This window comes from Rhinatrema bivittatum, chromosome 5 (assembly GCF_901001135.1).
Source record: "Rhinatrema bivittatum chromosome 5, aRhiBiv1.1, whole genome shotgun sequence".
Lineage (NCBI taxonomy): Eukaryota > Metazoa > Chordata > Amphibia > Gymnophiona > Rhinatrematidae > Rhinatrema > Rhinatrema bivittatum.
Genome location: NC_042619.1, coordinates 3,400,062 through 3,420,214, shown reverse-complemented (window position 1 = coordinate 3,420,214; position 20,153 = coordinate 3,400,062). Strand labels below are relative to the sequence as shown.

General features: G+C 47.8%; 1 protein-coding gene across 1 annotated transcript in view; it reads right to left on the bottom strand.

Moving 5' to 3' along the window:
• Positions 1-20,153, bottom strand: part of LOC115091562 (transient receptor potential cation channel subfamily M member 2-like) — a 246,883-nt gene that overhangs the window by 77,967 nt on the left and 148,763 nt on the right. Inside the window, exons 17-18 of the mRNA XM_029601742.1 lie at positions 10,232-10,271; positions 5,571-5,747 (exon numbers count right to left, since the gene is read on the bottom strand). Of these exons, the coding sequence (XP_029457602.1) occupies positions 5,571-5,747; positions 10,232-10,271 (217 nt within the window). The remainder of the gene's footprint in view (positions 1-5,570; positions 5,748-10,231; positions 10,272-20,153) is intronic.

The following is a 20,153-nucleotide window of genomic DNA, read 5'->3' as shown; positions in this document are numbered from 1 at the left end:
TGCCAGACACTATAACAGGGGAGTTATGAGGGGCACAGCTGCCAGACACTATCACAGGGGAGTTATGAGGGTAGCAGCTGCCAGACACTGTCACAGGGGAGTTATGAGAGGCACAGCTGCCAGACACTATCACAGGGGAGTTATGAGAGGCACAGCTGCCAGACATTATCACAGGGGAGTTATGAGGGGGAGGAGCTGCCAGACACTATCACAGGGGAGTTATGAGGGGCAGCAGGTGCCAGACACTATCACAGGGGAGTTATGAGGGGCACAGCTGCCAGACACTATCACAGGGGAGTTATGAGGGTAGCAGCTGCCAGACATTATCACAGGGGAGTTATGAGGGGCACAGCTGTCAGACACTATCACAGGGGAGTTATGAGGGGGAGCAGCTGCCAGACACTATAACAGGGGAGTTATGAGGGGCACAGCTGCCAGACACTATCACAGGGGAGTTATGAGGGTAGCAGCTGCCAGACATTATCACAGGGGAGTTATGAGGGGCACAGCTGTCAGACACTATCACAGGGGAGTTATGAGGGGGAGCAGCTGCCAGACACTATAACAGGGGAGTTATGAGGGGCACAGCTTCCAGACACTATCACAGGGGAGTTATGAGGGGCACAGCTGCCAGACACTATCACAGGGGAGTTATGAGGGGGAGCAGCTGCCAGACACTATCACAGGGGAGTTATGAGGGGCACAGCTGCCAGACACTATCACAGGGGAGTTATGAGGGGGAGCAGCTGCCAGACACGATCACAGGGGAGTTATGAGGGGGAGCAGCTGCCAGACACTATCACAGGGGAGTTATGAGGGTAGCAGCTGCCAGACACTGTCACAGGGGAGTTATGAGGGGCACAGCTGCCAGACACTATCACAGGGGAGTTATGAGGGGGAGCAGCTGCCAGACACGATCACAGGGGAGTTATGAGGGGAAGCAGCTGCCAGACACGATCACAGGGGAGTTATGAGGGGGAGCAGCTGCCAGACACTATCACAGGGGAGTTATGAGGGGGAGCAGCTGCCAGACACTGTCACAGGGGAGTTATGAGGGGGAGCAGCTGCCAGACACTGTCACAGGGGAGTTATGAGGGGCACAGCTGCCAGACATTATCACAGGGGAGTTATGAGAGGCACAGCTGCCAGACACTGTCACAGGGGAGTTATGAGGGGCAGCAGCTGCCAGACACTATCACAGGGGAGTTATGAGGGTAGCAGCTGCCAGACATTATCACAGGGGAGTTATGAGAGGCACAGCTGCCAGACACTATCACAGGGGAGTTATGAGGGACACAGCTGCCAGACACTATCACAGGGGAGTTATGAGAGGCACAGCTGCCAGACACTATCACAGGGGAGTTATGAGGGGCAGCAGCTGCCAGACACTGTCACAGGGGACTTATGAGGGGCACAGCTGCCAGACACTATCACAGGGGAGTTATGAGGGGCACAGCTGCCAGACACTATCACAGGGGAGTTATGAGGGACACAGCTGCCAGACACTATCACAGGGGAGTTATGAGGGGCACAGCTGCCAGACACGATCACAGGGGAGTTATGAGGGGGAGCAGCTGCCAGACACTATCACAGGGGAGTTATGAGGGGGAGCAGCTGCCAGACACTATCACAGGGGAGTTATGAGGGGGAGCAGCTGCCAGACACTATCACAGGGGAGTTATGAGAGGCACAGCTGCCAGACACTATCACAGGGGAGTTATGAGGGGCAGCAGCTGCCAGACACTGTCACAGGGGAGTTATGAGGGGCACAGCTGCCAGACACTATCACAGGGGAGTTATGAGGGGCAGCAGCTGCCAGACACTGTCACAGGGGAGTTATGAGGGGCACAGCTGCCAGACACTATCACAGGGGAGTTATGAGGGGCACAGCTGCCAGACACTATCACAGGGGAGTTATGAGGGTAGCAGCTGCCAGACATTATCACAGGGGAGTTATGAGAGGCACAGCTGCCAGACACTATCACAGGGGAGTTATGAGGGGCACAGCTGCCAGACACTATCACAGGGGAGTTATGAGGGGCACAGCTGCCAGACACTATCACAGGGGAGTTATGAGGGGGAGCAGCTGCCAGACACTATCACAGGGGAGTTATGAGAGGCACAGCTGCCAGACACGATCACAGGGGAGTTATGAGGGGGAGCAGCTGCCAGACACGATCACAGGGGAGTTATGAGGGGGAGCAGCTGCCAGACACTATCACAGGGGAGTTATGAGGGGGAGCAGCTGCCAGACACTATCACAGGGGAGTTATGAGGGGGAGCAGCTGCCAGACACTATCACAGGGGAGTTATGAGGGGCACAGCTGCCAGACACTATCACAGGGGAGTTATGAGGGGGAGCAGCTGCCAGACACGATCACAGGGGAGTTATGAGGGGGAGCAGCTGCCAGACACTATCACAGGGGAGTTATGAGGGGAGCAGCTGCCAGACACTATCACAGGGGAGTTATGAGGGGCACAGCTGCCAGACACTATCACAGGGGAGTTATGAGGGGGAGCAGCTGCCAGACACGATCACAGGGGAGTTATGAGGGGGAAGCAGCTGCCAGACACGATCACAGGGGAGTTATGAGGGGGAGCAGCTGCCAGACACTGTCACAGGGGAGTTATGAGGGGGAGCAGCTGCCAGACACTGTCACAGGGGAGTTATGAGGGGGAGCAGCTGCCAGACACTGTCACAGGGGAGTTATGAGGGGGAGCAGCTGCCAGACACTGTCACAGGGGAGTTATGAGGGGGAGCAGCTGCCAGACACTGTCACAGGGGAGTTATGAGGGGGAGCAGCTGCCAGACACTGTCACAGGGGAGTTATGAGGGGGAGCAGCTGCCAGACACTGTCACAGGGGAGTTATGAGGGGCACAGCTGCCAGACACTGTCACAGGGGAGTTATGAGGGGCAGCAGCTGCCAGACACTATCACAGGGGATTTATGAGGGTAGCAGCTGCCAGACATTATCACAGGGGAGTTATGAGAGGCACAGCTGCCAGACACTATCACAGGGGAGTTATGAGAGGCACAGCTGCCAGACACTATCACAGGGGAGTTATGAGGGTAGCAGCTGCCAGACATTATCACAGGGGAGTTATGAGAGGCACAGCTGCCAGACACTGTCACAGGGGAGTTATGAGGGGCAGCAGCTGCCAGACACTATCACAGGGGATTTATGAGGGTAGCAGCTGCCAGACATTATCACAGGGGAGTTATGAGAGGCACAGCTGCCAGACACTATCACAGGGGAGTTATGAGAGGCACAGCTGCCAGACACTATCACAGGGGAGTTATGAGGGACACAGCTGCCAGACACTATCACAGGGGAGTTATGAGAGGCACAGCTGCCAGACACTATCACAGGGGAGTTATGAGGGACACAGCTGCCAGACACTATCACAGGGGAGTTATGAGAGGTACAGCTGCCAGACACTATCACAGGGGAGTTATGAGGGTAGCAGCTGCCAGACATTATCACAGGGGAGTTATGAGAGGCACAGCTGCCAGACACTGTCACAGGGGAGTTATGAGGGGCAGCAGCTGCCAGACACTATCACAGGGGATTTATGAGGGTAGCAGCTGCCAGACATTATCACAGGGGAGTTATGAGAGGCACAGCTGCCAGACACTATCACAGGGGAGTTATGAGAGGCACAGCTGCCAGACACTATCACAGGGGAGTTATGAGGGACACAGCTGCCAGACACTATCACAGGGGAGTTATGAGAGGCACAGCTGCCAGACACTATCACAGGGGAGTTATGAGGGGCAGCAGCTGCCAGACACTGTCACAGGGGAGTTATGAGGGGCACAGCTGCCAGACACTATCACAGGGGAGTTATGAGGGACACAGCTGCCAGACACGATCACAGGGGAGTTATGAGGGGCACAGCTGCCAGACACGATCACAGGGGAGTTATGAGGGGGAGCAGCTGCCAGACACTATCACAGGGGAGTTATGAGGGGGAGCAGCTGCCAGACACTATCACAGGGGAGTTATGAGGGGGAGCAGCTGCCAGACACTATCACAGGGGAGTTATGAGGGGCACAGCTGCCAGACACTATCACAGGGGAGTTATGAGGGGCAGCAGCTGCCAGACACTGTCACAGGGGAGTTATGAGGGGCACAGCTGCCAGACACTATCACAGGGGAGTTATGAGGGGCAGCAGCTGCCAGACACTGTCACAGGGGAGTTATGAGGGGCACAGCTGCCAGACACTATCACAGGGGAGTTATGAGGGGCACAGCTGCCAGACACTATCACAGGGGAGTTATGAGGGGCAGCAGCTGCCAGACACTATCACAGGGGAGTTATGAGGGACACAGCTGCCAGACACTATCACAGGGGAGTTATGAGGGACACAGCTGCCAGACACTATCACAGGGGAGTTATGAGGGGCAGCAGCTGCCAGACACTATCACAGGGGAGTTATGAGAGGCACAGCTGCCAGACACTATCACAGGGGAGTTATGAGGGGCACAGCTGCCAGACACTATCAAAGGGGGGTTATGAGGGGCACAGCTGCCAGACACTATCACAGGGGAGTTATGAGAGGCACAGCTGCCAGACACTATCACAGGGGAGTTATGAGGGGGAGGAGCTGCCAGACACTATCACAGGGGAGTTATGAGGGTAGCAGCTGCCTGACACTATCACAGGGGAGTTATGAGGGTAGCAGCTGCCAGACACTATCACAGGGGAGTTATGAGGGGCACAGCTGCCAGACACTATCACAGGGGAGTTATGAGGGGCACAGCTGCCAGACACTATCACAGGGGAGTTATGAGTGGCACAGCTGCCAGACCTGGTCACAGAGAGTGTGAGGGGCAGGGGGTGTTAGGGGGAGGAGCTGCCAGACATTGAGACAGGAGGGTGTGAGGGAGAGGAGGGTCAGACCTCCTCAGGGGAGGGGGGGGCATGAGAGGGAGGAGTTACCAGACATTATTATGAGGAAGTGTGAGGGGAGGAGCTCTCAGATCTTAGGAGGATGTGAGGAGATAGAAGCAGCAGGAGTAGACTTTTATCAAGGGATGGTGACAGCCGAACATCAATAAGAGGGAGGAGGAGGAGAGACAGCCGCATCCAGAGCAGGGGAGACGGCAGCCAGGCATCACGGAAGGATAGAGGAGGAGGAGAGATGGCAGCCAGGCTTAAGGGAGGGATGGAGGAAAGAAGATGGCAGCCAGGTTTCACCAAAGGATAGAGGAGGAGGGGAGATGGCAGGCAGGCATCATGGAGGGATGGAGGTGGGGGAGGGCAGGCAGGCATCATGGAGGGATGGAGGAGGGGGGAGGGCAGGCAGGCATCATGGAGGGATGGAGGAGGGGGGAGGGCAGGCAGGCATCATGGAAGAATGGAGGAGGGGGAGGGCAGGCATCATGGAGGGATGGAGGAGGGTGAGGGCAGGCAGGCATCATGGAGGGATGGAGGAGGGTGAGGGCAGGCAGGCATCATGGAGGGATGGAGGAGGGGGGAGGGCAGGCAGGCATCATGGAGGAATGGAGGAGGGGGAGGGCAGGCAGGCATCATGGAGGGATGGAGGAGGGGGGGCAGAGCTCACCTGTCTGAGCTCCTCGCAGAGCAGGGTAAATATCCATCCGTACAAGAGGAGCTCCTGCCAGACGGGGGAGGCCTGGAAATCCATGGTAAGCACATAGGCAAAGAGCCAGAGGAAGCCGACGTAGGACACCACATTGCAGTAAAACACAACCACTGGCGCCGTGAAGAAACCTTTCACACACCCCAAACAGCTGAGGGGCCGCCCACCACTCCCTCTCTTAGGGGCAAGGAGGGAATGCCTATAGAAAGAAGGACAGACAGGTGTCAGACACACAGACACTGCCCTCCCCATCCTACACACACACTGCTCCCCCCCTCCACTACCTCCCTATCCTACACACACACACAGCTCTCCCCCTCCACCACAAACACTACCTCCCTATCCTACACACACACACACACACACACTGATCTCCCCTTCCACCACAAACACTACTTCCCTATCCTACACACACACACTGCTCTCCCCCTCCACCACAAACACTACCTCCCTATCCTACACACACACACACACACACTGCTCTCCCCCTCCACCACAAACACTACCTCCCCATCCTTCACACACACACACACACACACACTGCTCTCCCCCTCCCCCACAAACACTACCTCCCTATCCTACACACACACACACTGCTCTCCCCCTCCACCACAAACACTATCTCCCCATCCTACACACACACTGCTCTCCCCCTCCCCCACAAACACTACCTCCCTATCCTACACACACACACACACTGATCTCCCCCTCCCCCACAAACACTGCCTTCTCCATCCTACACACACCCACACTCCTCTCCCCCTCCCCCACAAACACTGCCTTCGCCATCCTACACCCCCACACACTGCTCTCCCCCTCCACTACAAACACTACCTCCCTATCCTACACAAACACACAGCTCTCCCCCTCCACCACAAACACTACCTCCTATCCTACACAAACACACAGCTCTCCCCCTCCACCACAAACACTACCTCCCTATCCTACACACACACACACACACTGCTCTCCCCCTCCACCACAAACACTACTTCCCTATCCTGCACACACACACTGCTCTCACCCTCCACCACAAACACTACCTCCCTATCCTACACACACATACACACACACACACTGCTCTCCCCCTCCACCACAAACACTACCTCCCTATCCTACACACACACACTGCTCTCCCCCTCCACCACAAACACTACCTCCCTATCCTGCACACACACACACACTGCTCTCCCCCTCTACCACAAACACTGCCTCCCTATCCTACACACACACACACACACACACACTGCTCTCCCCCTCCACCACAAACACTACCTCCCTATCCTACACACACACACACACACACTGCTCTCCCCCTCCACCACAAACACTACCTCCCTATCCTACAAACACACTGCTCTCCCTCTCCACTACAAACACTACCTCCCTATTCTACACAAACTGCTCTCCCCCTCCACCACAAACACTACCTCCCTATCCTACACACACACTGCTCTCCCCCTCCACCAATAACACTACCTCCCTATCCTACACACACACTGCTCTCCCTCTCTCCACTACAAACACTACCTCCCTATCCTACACAAACACACTGCTCTCCCCCTCCACCACAAAAAATACCTCCCTATCCTACACACACACACACACTGCTCTCCCCTTCCACCACAAACACTACCTCCATTTCCTACACACACACGCTGCTCTCCCCCTTCACCACAAACACTACCTCCCTATCCTACACACACACTGCTCTCCCCCTCCACCACAAACACTACCTCCCTATCCTACACACACACTGCTCTTCCCCTCCACCACAAACACTACCTCCATATCCCACACACGCACACTGCTCTCCCCCTTCCACCACAAACACTACCTCCCTATCCTACACACACACACTGCTCTCCCCCTCCACCACAAACACTACCTCCCTATCCTACACACACACACACTGCTCTCCCCCTCCACCACAAACACTACCTCCCTATCCTACACACACACTGCTCTCCCCCTCCACCACAAATACTACCTCCATATCCTACACACGCACACTGCTCTCCCCCTCCCCCTCCACCACAAACACTGCCCTCCCCATCCTAAATACGCACTGCTCCCCCAACACTTCCTTCCCTGTTCCCAAAATTGCATTCTTACATATAGACCACCTCCACCTTCATCAGAAACACAGCTCTTCCTATCCTACACAAACAATGCACCCCACCCCCCTCCACCACAAACAGAACCCTTTCCGTCCTACACAAACACAGTCCTCTCCATGCTACATATACATTGCTCTCCCCCAACACCGCCTTCCCGCCCCTCCTGCCCTAGTCTCTTCCTCTCCCCACTCCCAGTATCCTAAGCTGCAGTCAGTCCAGTCAGGGGCAGCGAGCAGCTGCGGTTTCTTCATTTCTGTGCAATTAAGGTCAGTAAACAAGTTGAAGGTGAGAGTGTTTTGTTAGATTAACTCAATCTATCTGCGAGGAGCTTGGGAGAGTAATCAGGGTGATCTGATGAAGAGAGGATACGGGAGCCACTCAAGTCTCACCCATAACCTGATCCTTCACTCTTAATTCCAAGTATGCAAGCGGACGTCCTTATTTCTGAAATCTGCCTTCTGACAGCTTCTGGGTTTGCAGCCATCTAATTTAATTACATAATTTCTTTTCCTCCGTTCCAAATCCAGTTTGTTCAGGGCTGATGACTACAACAGCAACGTAGTTGACAGCAAAATACGACAGCATAAAATTATAATGCAGGGAGCCAGAAAGAAGAGATTAGCAGCAAGTGGCCACTAACTCATGGCAGCAACCATTAAAATGCAATATAAATACCTAAGGATAGCTACATCTCATTAACATTATCTCAGGTAGCAGCAAAAGCCCAATCCTGGGAACACTGAACTGAGACCCAGCAAACAAAATGTGACAAGGAGCAATCAAAGGTCAGGACACAGAGCAGAGCCCAGGTAACCCAGTCTCCAAAAACCCCCAGAGATCCAGCAAACAGATCCTAAAATAACAGCAGACAGGCTAAAAATATAAGAACATAAGAAATTGCCATGCTGGGTCAGACCAAGGGTCCATCAAGCCCAGCATCCTGTTTCCAACAGTGGCCATTCCAGGCCATAAGAACCAGGCAAGTACCCAAACACTAAGAAGATCCCATGCTACTGATGCAATTAATAGCAGTGGCTATTCCCTAAGTATAATTGATTAATAGCAGGTAATGGACTTCTCTTCCAAGAACTTATCCAATCCTTTTTTAAACACAGCTACACTAACTGCACTAACCACATCCTCTGGCAACAAATTCCAGAGTTTAATTGTGCATTGAGTGAAAAAGAACTTTCTACGATTAGTTTTAAATGTGCCCCATGCTAACTTCATGGAGCGCCCCCTAGTCTTCCTATTATCCGAAAGAGTAAATAACCGATTCACATTTATCCGTTCAATACCTCTCATGATCTTAAACACCTCTATCATATCCCCCCTCAGTCATCTCTTCTCCAAGCTGAAAAGTCCCTAACCTCTTCAACCTTTCCTCATAGGGGAGCTGTTCCATCCCCTTTATCATTTTGGTTGCCCTTCTCTACCTTCTCCATCGCAATTATATCTTTTTTGAGATGCGGTGACCAGAATTGTACACAGTATTCAAGGTGCGGTCTCACCATGGAGCGATACAGAGGCATTATGACATTTTCCGTTTTATTCACCATTCCCTTCCTAATAATTCCCAACATTCTGTTTGCTTTTTTGACTGCTGCAGCACACTGAGCCGACGATTTTAAATTATTATCCACTATGACACCTAGATCTCTTTCTTGGGTTGTAGCACCTAATATGGAACCCAATATTGTGTAACTACAGCAAGGGTTATTTTCCCCTATATGCAACACCTTGCACTTATCCATTTTAAATTTCATCTGCCATTTAGATGCCCAATTTATCACATTTGCTTGTGATTTAACCACTCTGAATAATTTTGTATCATCTGCAAATTTGATTACCTCACTTGCCGATAGGCCACTCTCCGTGGCCCGGCCGCCGTCGCTGCCCTGCGCATCCTAGTGCCGCTGCTGTAGACGCTGCCGACCCCTCCTCTAGGTGCCGGCGCATGCCTCTTCTTTTGATTTAAAGGGCCAGCGGTGGGAAAAACCTGTGGCCCCATCGGAAGCCAGTCTCTTTCAACTTCCTGCTTCAGCCCTATAAAAGATCTCAGTTCCTGTTCCTCAGGGCCTTCGGATCCAGAATTTACAGTTGTCTGTGTTCCTCTTCAGGTCAAGGTCTTCCGAGGTCTTCACTTGTCTAGATGGCTCTTTGTTCTGTGTTCCTCGTCTTCTTATCCTGATGTTCCTGGTCGTGTCCTTCATCAGAGCTCCTTCATCGCCTGTTTCAAGTCCTGATGTTCTGTGGTTCCGTTTCTGAAAGTCCTGATGTCCTGGTCCTGATGTCTTCATCTTCACCTCTGCAAACAGTTCCCAGATTCCTTGCACCCTCCTTTCCTTGCGTGCCACCATCATGGTCCATGAACCAGCCCATGAGGGGGCTGGATAGAGTCGCTTCGCAGTACAGGGCCTTCTTCTCATCTGCAGCGTAAGCCTCCAAGAGACTTCTGTTTTTAATGCCTTGCTTCTGAGAATCCTGAGTCTTGAATCCTGTCCTGGTCTTTGGAGTCCCTTCTGTCTGCTTCCGTTCATGTCTAAGACTCTGCCAATCCTGCTCTGCTTCAGCGTGGTCTGCGACCAGCCACAGGCGTCTGTGTAGGGCGCACCTCAGTGCAGGCCTCTACTGAATCTTCATAGGAACATAAGAAATTGCCATACTGGGTCAGACCAAGGGTCCATCAAGCCCAGTATCCAATTTCCAACAGTGGCCAATCCAGGCCACAAGAACCTGGCAATTATCCAAACACTAAGAAGATCCCATGCTACTGATGCAATTAATAGCAGTGGCTATTCCCTAAGTAAAATTGATTAATAGCCGTTAATGGACTTCTCCTCCAAGAACTTATCCAATCCTTTTTTGAACCCAGCTACACTAACTGCACTAACCACATCCTCTGGCAACAAATTCCAGAGCTTTATTGTGCGTTGAGTGAAAAAGAATTTTCTCCGATTAGTCTTAAATGTGCTACTTGCTAACTTCATGGAATGCCCCTTAGTCCTTCTATTATTCAAAAGTGAAAATAACCAAGTCACATCTACTTGTTCTAGACCTCTCATGATTTTAAACACCTCTATCATATCCCCCCTCAGCCGTCTCTTCTCCAAGCTGAACAGCCCTAACCTCTTTAGTCTTTCCTCATAGGGGAGCTGTTCCATTCCCCTTTATCATTTTGGTAGCCCTTCTCTGTACCTTCTCCATCGCAATTATATCTTTTTTGAGATGCGGCGACCAGAATTGTACACAGTATTCAAGGTGTGGTCTCACCATGGAGCGATACAGAGGCATTATGACATTTTCCGTTTTATTCACCATTCCCTTCCTAATAATTCCCAACATTCTGTTTGCTTTTTTGACTGCTGCAGCACACTCATCATGTTCCAGTCTCAGGTTCCACTTCCTTGCCTGGAGTCTGCTTCGCGCTCAGCGTGGTCCGTGACCTGCCATGGGCGGCTGTGTAGGGTGTGCTGCAATGCAGTTCTCACCCAGTACTTTCGTCTGAATCCTGAATCCTTGCCAGAGTCTTCTGAGTATCCAAGTCTTCGTCTGAGTCTTCCTAGTTCCAGAGTTCCTGTCTTGTCTTGTTCCTGTCCTCAACCTCCGTCTGGCCTCACGCACTCATCGTTCCCAAGCGGCGGGCCCAAAAGGGCTACCGAGTGGCATGAGGGCTACTCTTGTGACCAGCATTGCGTTGCTGGGTCACACTGGTGCGTGTAGGTCCAGCGGAGGGCTGAGCCTGCCCTGTTCCTGCTCCGAAGTTCCTTGCCATGGTTCCAGTCCTGCTTTGTTCTTGCTCCGCCCGTGCTTGCATGCTCTCACCTCCCATGGTGTGCCTTGGGGCTCCTCCCTGAGTCATGCCGTGGTTCAGGGGCTCACGCTCTCCCATGAGATAGCGACTGCGCATCCATGCTCTCAACATCAGCCGAAGGCCGAGGTCATAGCAGTCGCATTCCTTTCCAGGTCATTTATATATTTATTGAAAAGCACCGGTCCAAGTACAGATCCCTGAGGCACTCCACTGTTTACCCTTTTCCACTGAGAAAATTGCCCATTTAATCCTACTCTCTGTTTCCTGTCTTTTAAACAGTTTGTAATCCACGAAAGGACATCGCCACCTATCCCATGACTTTTTACTTTTCCTAGAAGCCTCTCATGAGGAACTTTGTCAAACGCCTCCTGAAAATCCAAGTATACAACATCTACCGGTTCACCTTTATCCACATGTTTATTAACTCCTTCAAAAAAGTGAAGCAGATTTGTGAGGCAAGACTTGCCCTGGGTAAAGCCATGCTGACTTTGTTCCATTAAACCATGTCTTTCTATATGTTCTGTGATTTTGATGTTTAGAACACTTTCCACTATTTTTCCTGGCACTGAAGTCAGGCTAACCGGTCTGTAGTTTCCCGGATCGCCCCTGGAGCCCTTTTTAAATACTTGGGTTACATTGCCCACCCTCCAGTCCTTATTGATTCAAATGGCTTGTTCCGAAAAAGAAGAGGCTTAAAATCAAATGCACAGAGAGAAAGAAGAAAGCAAATTGTGCTATAGATTCAAGAACCACAAATATATCATCATCCATACAGGAACTAATGAATTAAACCAAGCAGAGGAAAACAAACAGAAATGGCCTCACATCCATAAATAATGCAAAGAGGATCTTCCGTAAAAAAATGTTTTTGATACATTTTTAATAAATGTTTATGGGGAGAAAAAGACCTCAGAAACACAAGTGAAAACGATGACAATCACTGGTTAGAGCCGCAATCACAGGTTCCCTTATTTCAAAGTGAAAAATCGTGACTCTCTGTGAAAACTGCAGTCAAATCAATCTCTCCATGTTTCTGCAATAACAGTCTCTGGAAACTTTCTCCTATCCTAACTGGGGGAATTATCATAACCTCACCAACTGGCAAATATTATATCAAGCTGAGTAATTTTGATCAACATCTCCATAATTTAAATGCAGTTCATTGCATGTATCCTGCATGTGGGGTAAAAGCACAGGACTGCTTCTATCACCAAAGCATGTTTAAGCAACATTGTTTGATTGTAAATATTACTGCCCTTAACATCAGGCTTGGGCGTAACCTGCACAGAGCAACAGTTACTACATTTAATGGTAACATGGGGGTAACCTGCCCTTAACAGAGACATGGGCCTACCTGCACGGAGAGGTGGTTACTACCTTATGAAACTTGCTGGGCAGACTGGATGGACCATTTGGTATTTTTCTGCCTTTCTAACTATATTACTGTGTTAAGGCTGCAGTCCAATGCACAAATCTCATGTCATTGATGTCATCTATTTTCATTATTAAGGGTCCATTGCACACAACTAATGTCTTGACATCATATATTATCATTATTAAGGTTGCAGTCCACTGTACATATCTCATGTCTTGACATCGTATGCTATCATTGTTAAGGTTGCAGTCCTCTGTATGTATCTCATCTCTTGATATTGTATATTATCATTATTATATTTATTTATTTATTTATTTTATTTATTGTTTTTGTTATACCGAGTTTCATGACAGGCATCACATCAACCCGGTTTACAATTAACAAAGTGTGAAAAACATAACGTAGCGTAGTAAACAATATTCTCAATAAAAACCTTGAACTTTAAATACAGGGAATCAGAAAAAGGATGTGAGAAAGTTACAATAAAACAGGGAAAAATTAACTTGGAACTGGAAGGGGGGAGAGAAAAGAACAGAGCAATATTTACATTTCAGCCGATTAATGTAAAAAATTAGCAAGATGAGTAGATAAGACTATGCGAATAAATGTGGCGGTACATCACTGTGAGATGGAACATACGTAACCAGAAGGCTAAGTATGACACAGAATATGAATAAATATGACACAGAATTTGGATCCAATTGTGCTGTTGCGTGAAGTTTTATTCAGGGCTTGGAAATGCTTTTTTGAAAAGCCAAGTTTTTAGTCTTTTCCTAAATGTTAGAAGGCATGGCTCCTGTCTCAAATCTGGTGGGATAGAGTTCCAGAGAGCTGGACCTGCTGAAGAGAAGGCTCTGAGACTCAAAGATTTATGTTGGAAGGTTTTGGCCTTTGGAATTTGGAGTGACTCTTTGTAGTATTCCCTGATGGGTCTGACGGAAGTGTATTTTTTAAGTGGTATTTGTAGGTCGATTTGCGTGTGTTGGTTGATAGTTTTGTATATGATGTTGATGGTTTTGTACATGATTCTATAATGGATTGGTAGCCAATGGAGGTTTTTGAGGATAGGTGAAATGTGGTCGATTTTCCTGGAATTTGTGAGGACTCTGGCTGCAGAGTTCTGAACCATTTGTAAAGGTTTGGTGTAAGAAGCTGGGAGGCCTAGTAGTAACGAGTTGCAATAATCTAGTTTGGAAAAGATTATTGCTTGCAAGATTGTTCTAAAGTCCTGAGCGTGGAAGAGTGGTTTAATTCTTTTCAGAATATGCAATTTGTAGAAGCAATCCTTTGTGGTTTGATTAATGAATGGTTTGAGGTTGAGACGATTGTCTAGTATGGCTCCTAGGTCTCTTACATGGGCTGTTTGAAGGAGTGTGGGTGGTTTTGGAAGTATGTTATTGTTTTCCGGTGATATGAGCAGGAATTCTGTTTTTGAAGCATTGAGCACAAGATTTAGACTGTTGAGGAGAAGTTTAATTTCTAATAAGCAAGTGTCCCAGTATTCCATTGTTTTTGAGATTGATTCTTTTATGGGGATCACGATCTGTACGTCGTCTGCGAAAAGGAAGTGTTTAAGGCTTAATTTTGTAAGTAATTGACATAGTGGTAGCAGGTAGACATTGAAGAGTGTGGGTGAAAGTGATGAACCTTGCGGCACCCCTCTATTATATTTGTAGTCCATTGCACGATTCGCATGTCTTCACATCGTATATTATCATTGTTAAGGTTGCAGTCCATTGTATGTATCTCATGTTTTGACATCGTATATTATAATTATTATACTTGCAGTCCACTGTACATATCTCATGTCTTGACATCGTATACTATCATTGTTAAGGTTGCAGTCCTCTGTACCTATCTCATCTCTTGTCAAAGAAGCAGAACACCTCTCTATTATAATCCATTAAACATATGCATATGGGGAGTGGAAATCCGAATGAACTGTATTCGATGGGGGGAGAAAGGCTGATGTGCACGGAGCAGGAGAGAGACCTTGGGGTGATGGTGTCTAATGATCTGAAGTCGGCGAAACAATGTGACAAGGCGATAGCTAAAGCCAGAAGAATGCTGGGCTGCATAGAGAGAGGAATATCGAGTAAGAAAAGGGAAGTGATTATCCCCTTGTACAGGTCCTTGGTGAGACCTCACCTGGAGTATTGTGTTCAGTTCTGGAGACCGTATCTCCGAAGAGACAGAGACAAGATGGAGGCGGTCCAGAGAAGGGTGACCAAAAAGGTGGAAGGTCTTCATCAAATGACTTATGAGGAGAGATTGAAGAATCTAAATATGTACACCCTGGAGGAAAGGAGGAGCAGAGGTGATATGATACAGACTTTCAGATACTTGAAAGGATTTAATGATCCAATGACAACGACAAACCTTTTCCATAGGAAAAAAATCAGCAGAACCAGGGGTCACGATTTGAAGCTCCAGGGAGGAAGATTCAGAACCAATGTCAGGAAGTATTTCTTCACGGAGAGGGTGGTGGATGCCTGGAATGCCCTTCCGAAGGAAGTGGTGAAGACCAGAACTGTGAAGGACTTCAAAGGGGCGTGGGATAAACACTGTGGATCCATAAAATCAAGAGGCCGTCAATAAAGAGTGGGTGGCTCACCAGAATGACGGCTACTGCCTGGAGATAATACCCTTATTCAATAAACATACACATGGTTACTGTGACTCCAACATCACTCTAAGCTACAACAGCAAGAGGAAATGTGGAAAAAAGGATTCGCACTCACAAGTGGGGAGTAGCTGGCTTGTTACGGCGGTTACTACCCCAAACCAAATAAGCCTGATACTTCACTTTCAATACATATCCAGCATAGCTCTCTGCTTCAACGGCAGGGGAGAAGAAAAACTGATACTTCACGCATAGCTCTCTGCTTCAACGGCAGGGGAGAAGAAAAACTGATACTTCACGCATATCCAGCATAGCTCTCTGCTTCAACGGCAGGGGAGAAGAAAAAGGATTCACACTCACAAAGCGGGGAGTAGCTGGCTTGTTACGGCGGTTACTACCCCAAACCAAATAAGCCTGATACTTCACTTTCAATGCATATCCTGCTTCAACCGCAGGGGAGAAGAAAAACTGATACTACACGCATATCCAGCATAGCTCCCTGCTTCAACGGCAGGGGAGAAGAAAAACAACCAATAAGGGCTGAATAACACAGTCTGGGTAAAACAAATAAACATGGGTGTAGCTTGCTTATTGCGGCGGTTACTACCCCTACTACCCCTAACTAATCAAGCTTGATATTTCACTTGGTTGCAGCTCCATCACTGCTCTCTACATTAATGGTGGGGGTGGAAGGGAAATAGAACCAAAGAGCTAAGAGAAACAGATAAGTATGAGAAAAAAATGTGAAGCTTGCTGGGCAGACTGGATGGGCCGTTTGGTCTTCTTCTGCCGTCATTTCTATGTTTCTATGTTTCTATCAGAAAAGCATATAAACGCGCAAGGTGGGTGAATCGTGACCTGCTGTTTTTACCATCTCAGACTCAGACATCGTCGGGTAAAACCATGTGTGTATTGCCGTATTCGCCTCAGATTTATTTAGTTCAGAATATTATTAAAAAATACTGGCATGTGGTTAGTTTACATACTGAGTTACAACAGTTTCCCCGCTTTGCATTTAAGCGGGGTAAAAATTTAAGGGACCTTATGGTTTGCTCTGATTTTTCTGATGAATCTTCAGTCAACTGGTGGGACGATATTGAGCCTAAGGGTCACTTTCCCTGCAATCGATGCAGCGTTTGTCATCAATCTTTTTCTGGAGAATTTCTTCCGTTTTTTGGCCGTGGCAAGTTTCATTTCAAGTCACTGACGAGTTGTCAATCCAAAGGAGTAGTTTATGGTTTGTGGTGTCCATGTCCGTTACTATATATTGGTAAAACTAAAAGGGTGTTAAAGACTCGTATAATTGAACATAAGAGTGCTCTTGTGCGACAACGTTTGGAGGCGCCTGTGGTACAGCATTGTTTGCAATGTGATCACTCTTTTGATGTATTGCGATTTGCAGTTATTGAACAGCTGACACCTAGCAATAGAGGAGGAGATTTTGACAACTACCTCTTACGGAGAGAGCAGAAATGGATATATTATTTCGACACTGTCGCTCCTAAGGGTTTGAACAGAGAAATAGATTGGTTTGTTTTTTGAATGAACAGTGGGAGGTGGAATGTTAATATATTGTTTGCTTCCATAAGTTTAATAAGATAATAAATTGATTGTTCCGTGGCAGCATGGGATTTGTAGTTTTTTGAGTACCTTGTTAATTGCCATTTCCGGTGATGTGAACAACGGAAGTAAGATTTAAGAGCAGGTGATCTGTGAGTGGTTTGAAGACGCCACGGCGCCATTTTTTGAATATGAGCGGTGAGACATTGTTTGTCCGGGTAAGTCCTCTGTTTTGATAAGAGTCATAATGGGTCTGTGTGGATTATTTTTGGGTAGATAAACTGGGGAAACTGTGGTTAGTTTGCAGGAATAAGGCTAGATGCACTTTTAATTGGTTTCTTGTTTGTTTTAAGGATACTGAAGAATATTGGCCGTTTCAAGCAACAAATATTGTGAAATGATCCCCTGAGGAAGATTGTTTTTACAATCGAAACGTGATTCATGTTGGGAATAATTTGACTTGCATTTCACGTTGAATTGGCTAAGTATTCCTCTATATAAGATTCATGGTTAAAATATAGTGAAAAGTGAGAAGTAATAATTTTTTCACACTGGTATACCTTTTTTAGGGGTGTTTTGAATGAGGTTAGTGATAAGTAATTTGTTTGAATAAAGTTTAGATTAGTGATAGGCAATATGACAATAAATGATTAAAAAGAAATTACATTCTGCTTTACAAGCTGATTGAAGCTTGCGGCCCATTGTGAGGAGAGAGGCTGCAGATGTAAACTTTAAAGCAAAGATTTTTTATGATATTGTCATTTGCCAAAAAATCGAGTGGGTTTGAAATTGATATTGGACTTTGATCCTTTTCCCTCTCTTTTGTCAATTTTGCCTATCTCATCTCTTGACATTGTATATTATCATTATTATATTTGTAGTCCATTGCACGATTCGCATGTCTTCACATCGTATATTATCATTGTTAAGGTTGCAGTCCACTGTACATATCTCATGTCTTGACATCGTATATTATCATTATTAAGGTTGTAGTCCACTGTACATATCTCATGTCTTGACATCGTATATTATTATTAAGGTTGCAGTCCACTGTATGCATCTCATGTCTTGACATCGTATGCTATCATTGTTAAGGTTACAGTCCTCTGTACCTATCTCATCTCTTGACATTGTACATTATCATTATTATATTTGCAGTCCATTGCACAATTCATGTCTTCATATCTTATATTGACTTATTTCTTCCTGTGCTGGAAGCGTAAACACGGCAATTTATGTTTCCAGCACTATTATACTTATACTTGGGTAATTTAGGATCAGGGAATCTAGCTAGGTACAAAATTTCAGTACATAAAACTGGATATCATCTGCATATAACCGATAGCCTACATCTAATTGCACCAGTACTATGCAGACAGGAGCTATGTAAATATTGAAGAGAACAGGGGAGAGCGCTGATCCCTGTAGCTCTCCAGTAGTAAGATTGAAACTATCAGAGCGGTGGTCTGAGATATGAATGGACTGCGAGCGGTCTTTTAGGAAAGAGGAAAACCAATTTAGGACCGTATCACCAATCCCGATATTAGTCAGCCGACTAATTAAATTGGAATGGTCGATAGTGTCAAATGCTGCTCGCTTTACGCATGTACCTTGGTGGGAAGACTTAAGAGCCACTCGGAGATGACATCACTCTCCTGCAAGCATTTAAGCCCATTCCTTCCGGTGCTCCCTGTCTCAGCAACAGGTTCCCTGAGCGTCTTCTACCTCAGTTTATCTTGCTTTCTCGTGCTAATCTGTTTTGTTCCTGGTATTCCTTCTTGAGTCCCCTTGCTCATGTCTTATTCACGCTGTTCTTCTTCCTCCCCATGCCCTGCCTTGTTTGTCATGTTTCCTCATTCATCCTGGGTCTTGTTCTGTCTGCCTGTTGGTCCCGTCCATCTTGGCTATCCTTGGCCTGATTACCTGGATACTGACCTCAGCTTGGATTTGAATCTCCCCAGATTGCTGCCTGGACCTGAACCCCCTACCTGGAAACATTGCTTTCTGCCTGCCACCCACCTTGACATTTGGATTGCTTTCTGGCTTACGCTGTCTGCTGCCCACCTCAACCCTTGCTTGAACTTTGACTTTTCCTTCCTTGACAACCCCAGGGACCCACCTAAGACCTTCTGGCTGTCAGAACCCAAAAGCCCAACCTGTGGGGGAGACGGTAAATGAGAAGCTCCAGTTAGTCCCATCTCACAATTCGTCCACCTGCTGTAGTGTGCGTCTTTGCAGCTCAAGGGCCCACGTCAACACTGCTATTGAGCAAATCTAACTTAGCCGGTAAGTTATCTGTCTAAGGCTGAATATTGTTACTTAGATAACTTACCAGGCTAAGTAGAACCGCCTTGATCTACCTATTGCCCACCCACAACTTATTTGGCTAACTAGATAGCTATCAGGATAAGTCCTATTTATCCGGCTATCTAGCATTTGAATATCAACTTCTAAGAATTTAACTAGCTTTCTCTATTAAATCTAACACACAGAAAATCAATTTATCCCAAAATATATTTTCTGCTTCAAGCTTTAAATCACAAAATTTCCCAGGAAAGCAATACTGATCAATCCTCTTCAATACCAACAAAGTCACCTTCTCCTCTCCATACTTGATCAGGACTCCTTGACTTGCCAAGGCGGATGCAGTAGATTAATATATCATGTACGCACTAAATGCCATAGAACTAAGCTCATGGATGCAAGAGATGGTTTCATTCACAAATGAAAGGTCCAATATATGAGCTGCCTCAGGAGTGGGGAACGAAGACCAGGTCAGGACATGGCTGCAAAGAAATCAGCAGCAGCTCTGGAGGCGATACTGTCAGCATGAATATTAAAGTCAAAATCCCTAATATCTTTCTGGGGTTCATTTTGATTTTACTGCTGGATGTGAATGCCTTTTCCTGTGCACAATTTCATGCACTTTATGTTGGGCCAGGAGGAGCTGATTTGTTTGTGTTAGCTGAATGTTGTTGTGATCAGGGATGGGACCCGATCGCCGGGAGACAAAGGTACAACCCCAGGGCAAGGCTCCAAGGTACACACTGTG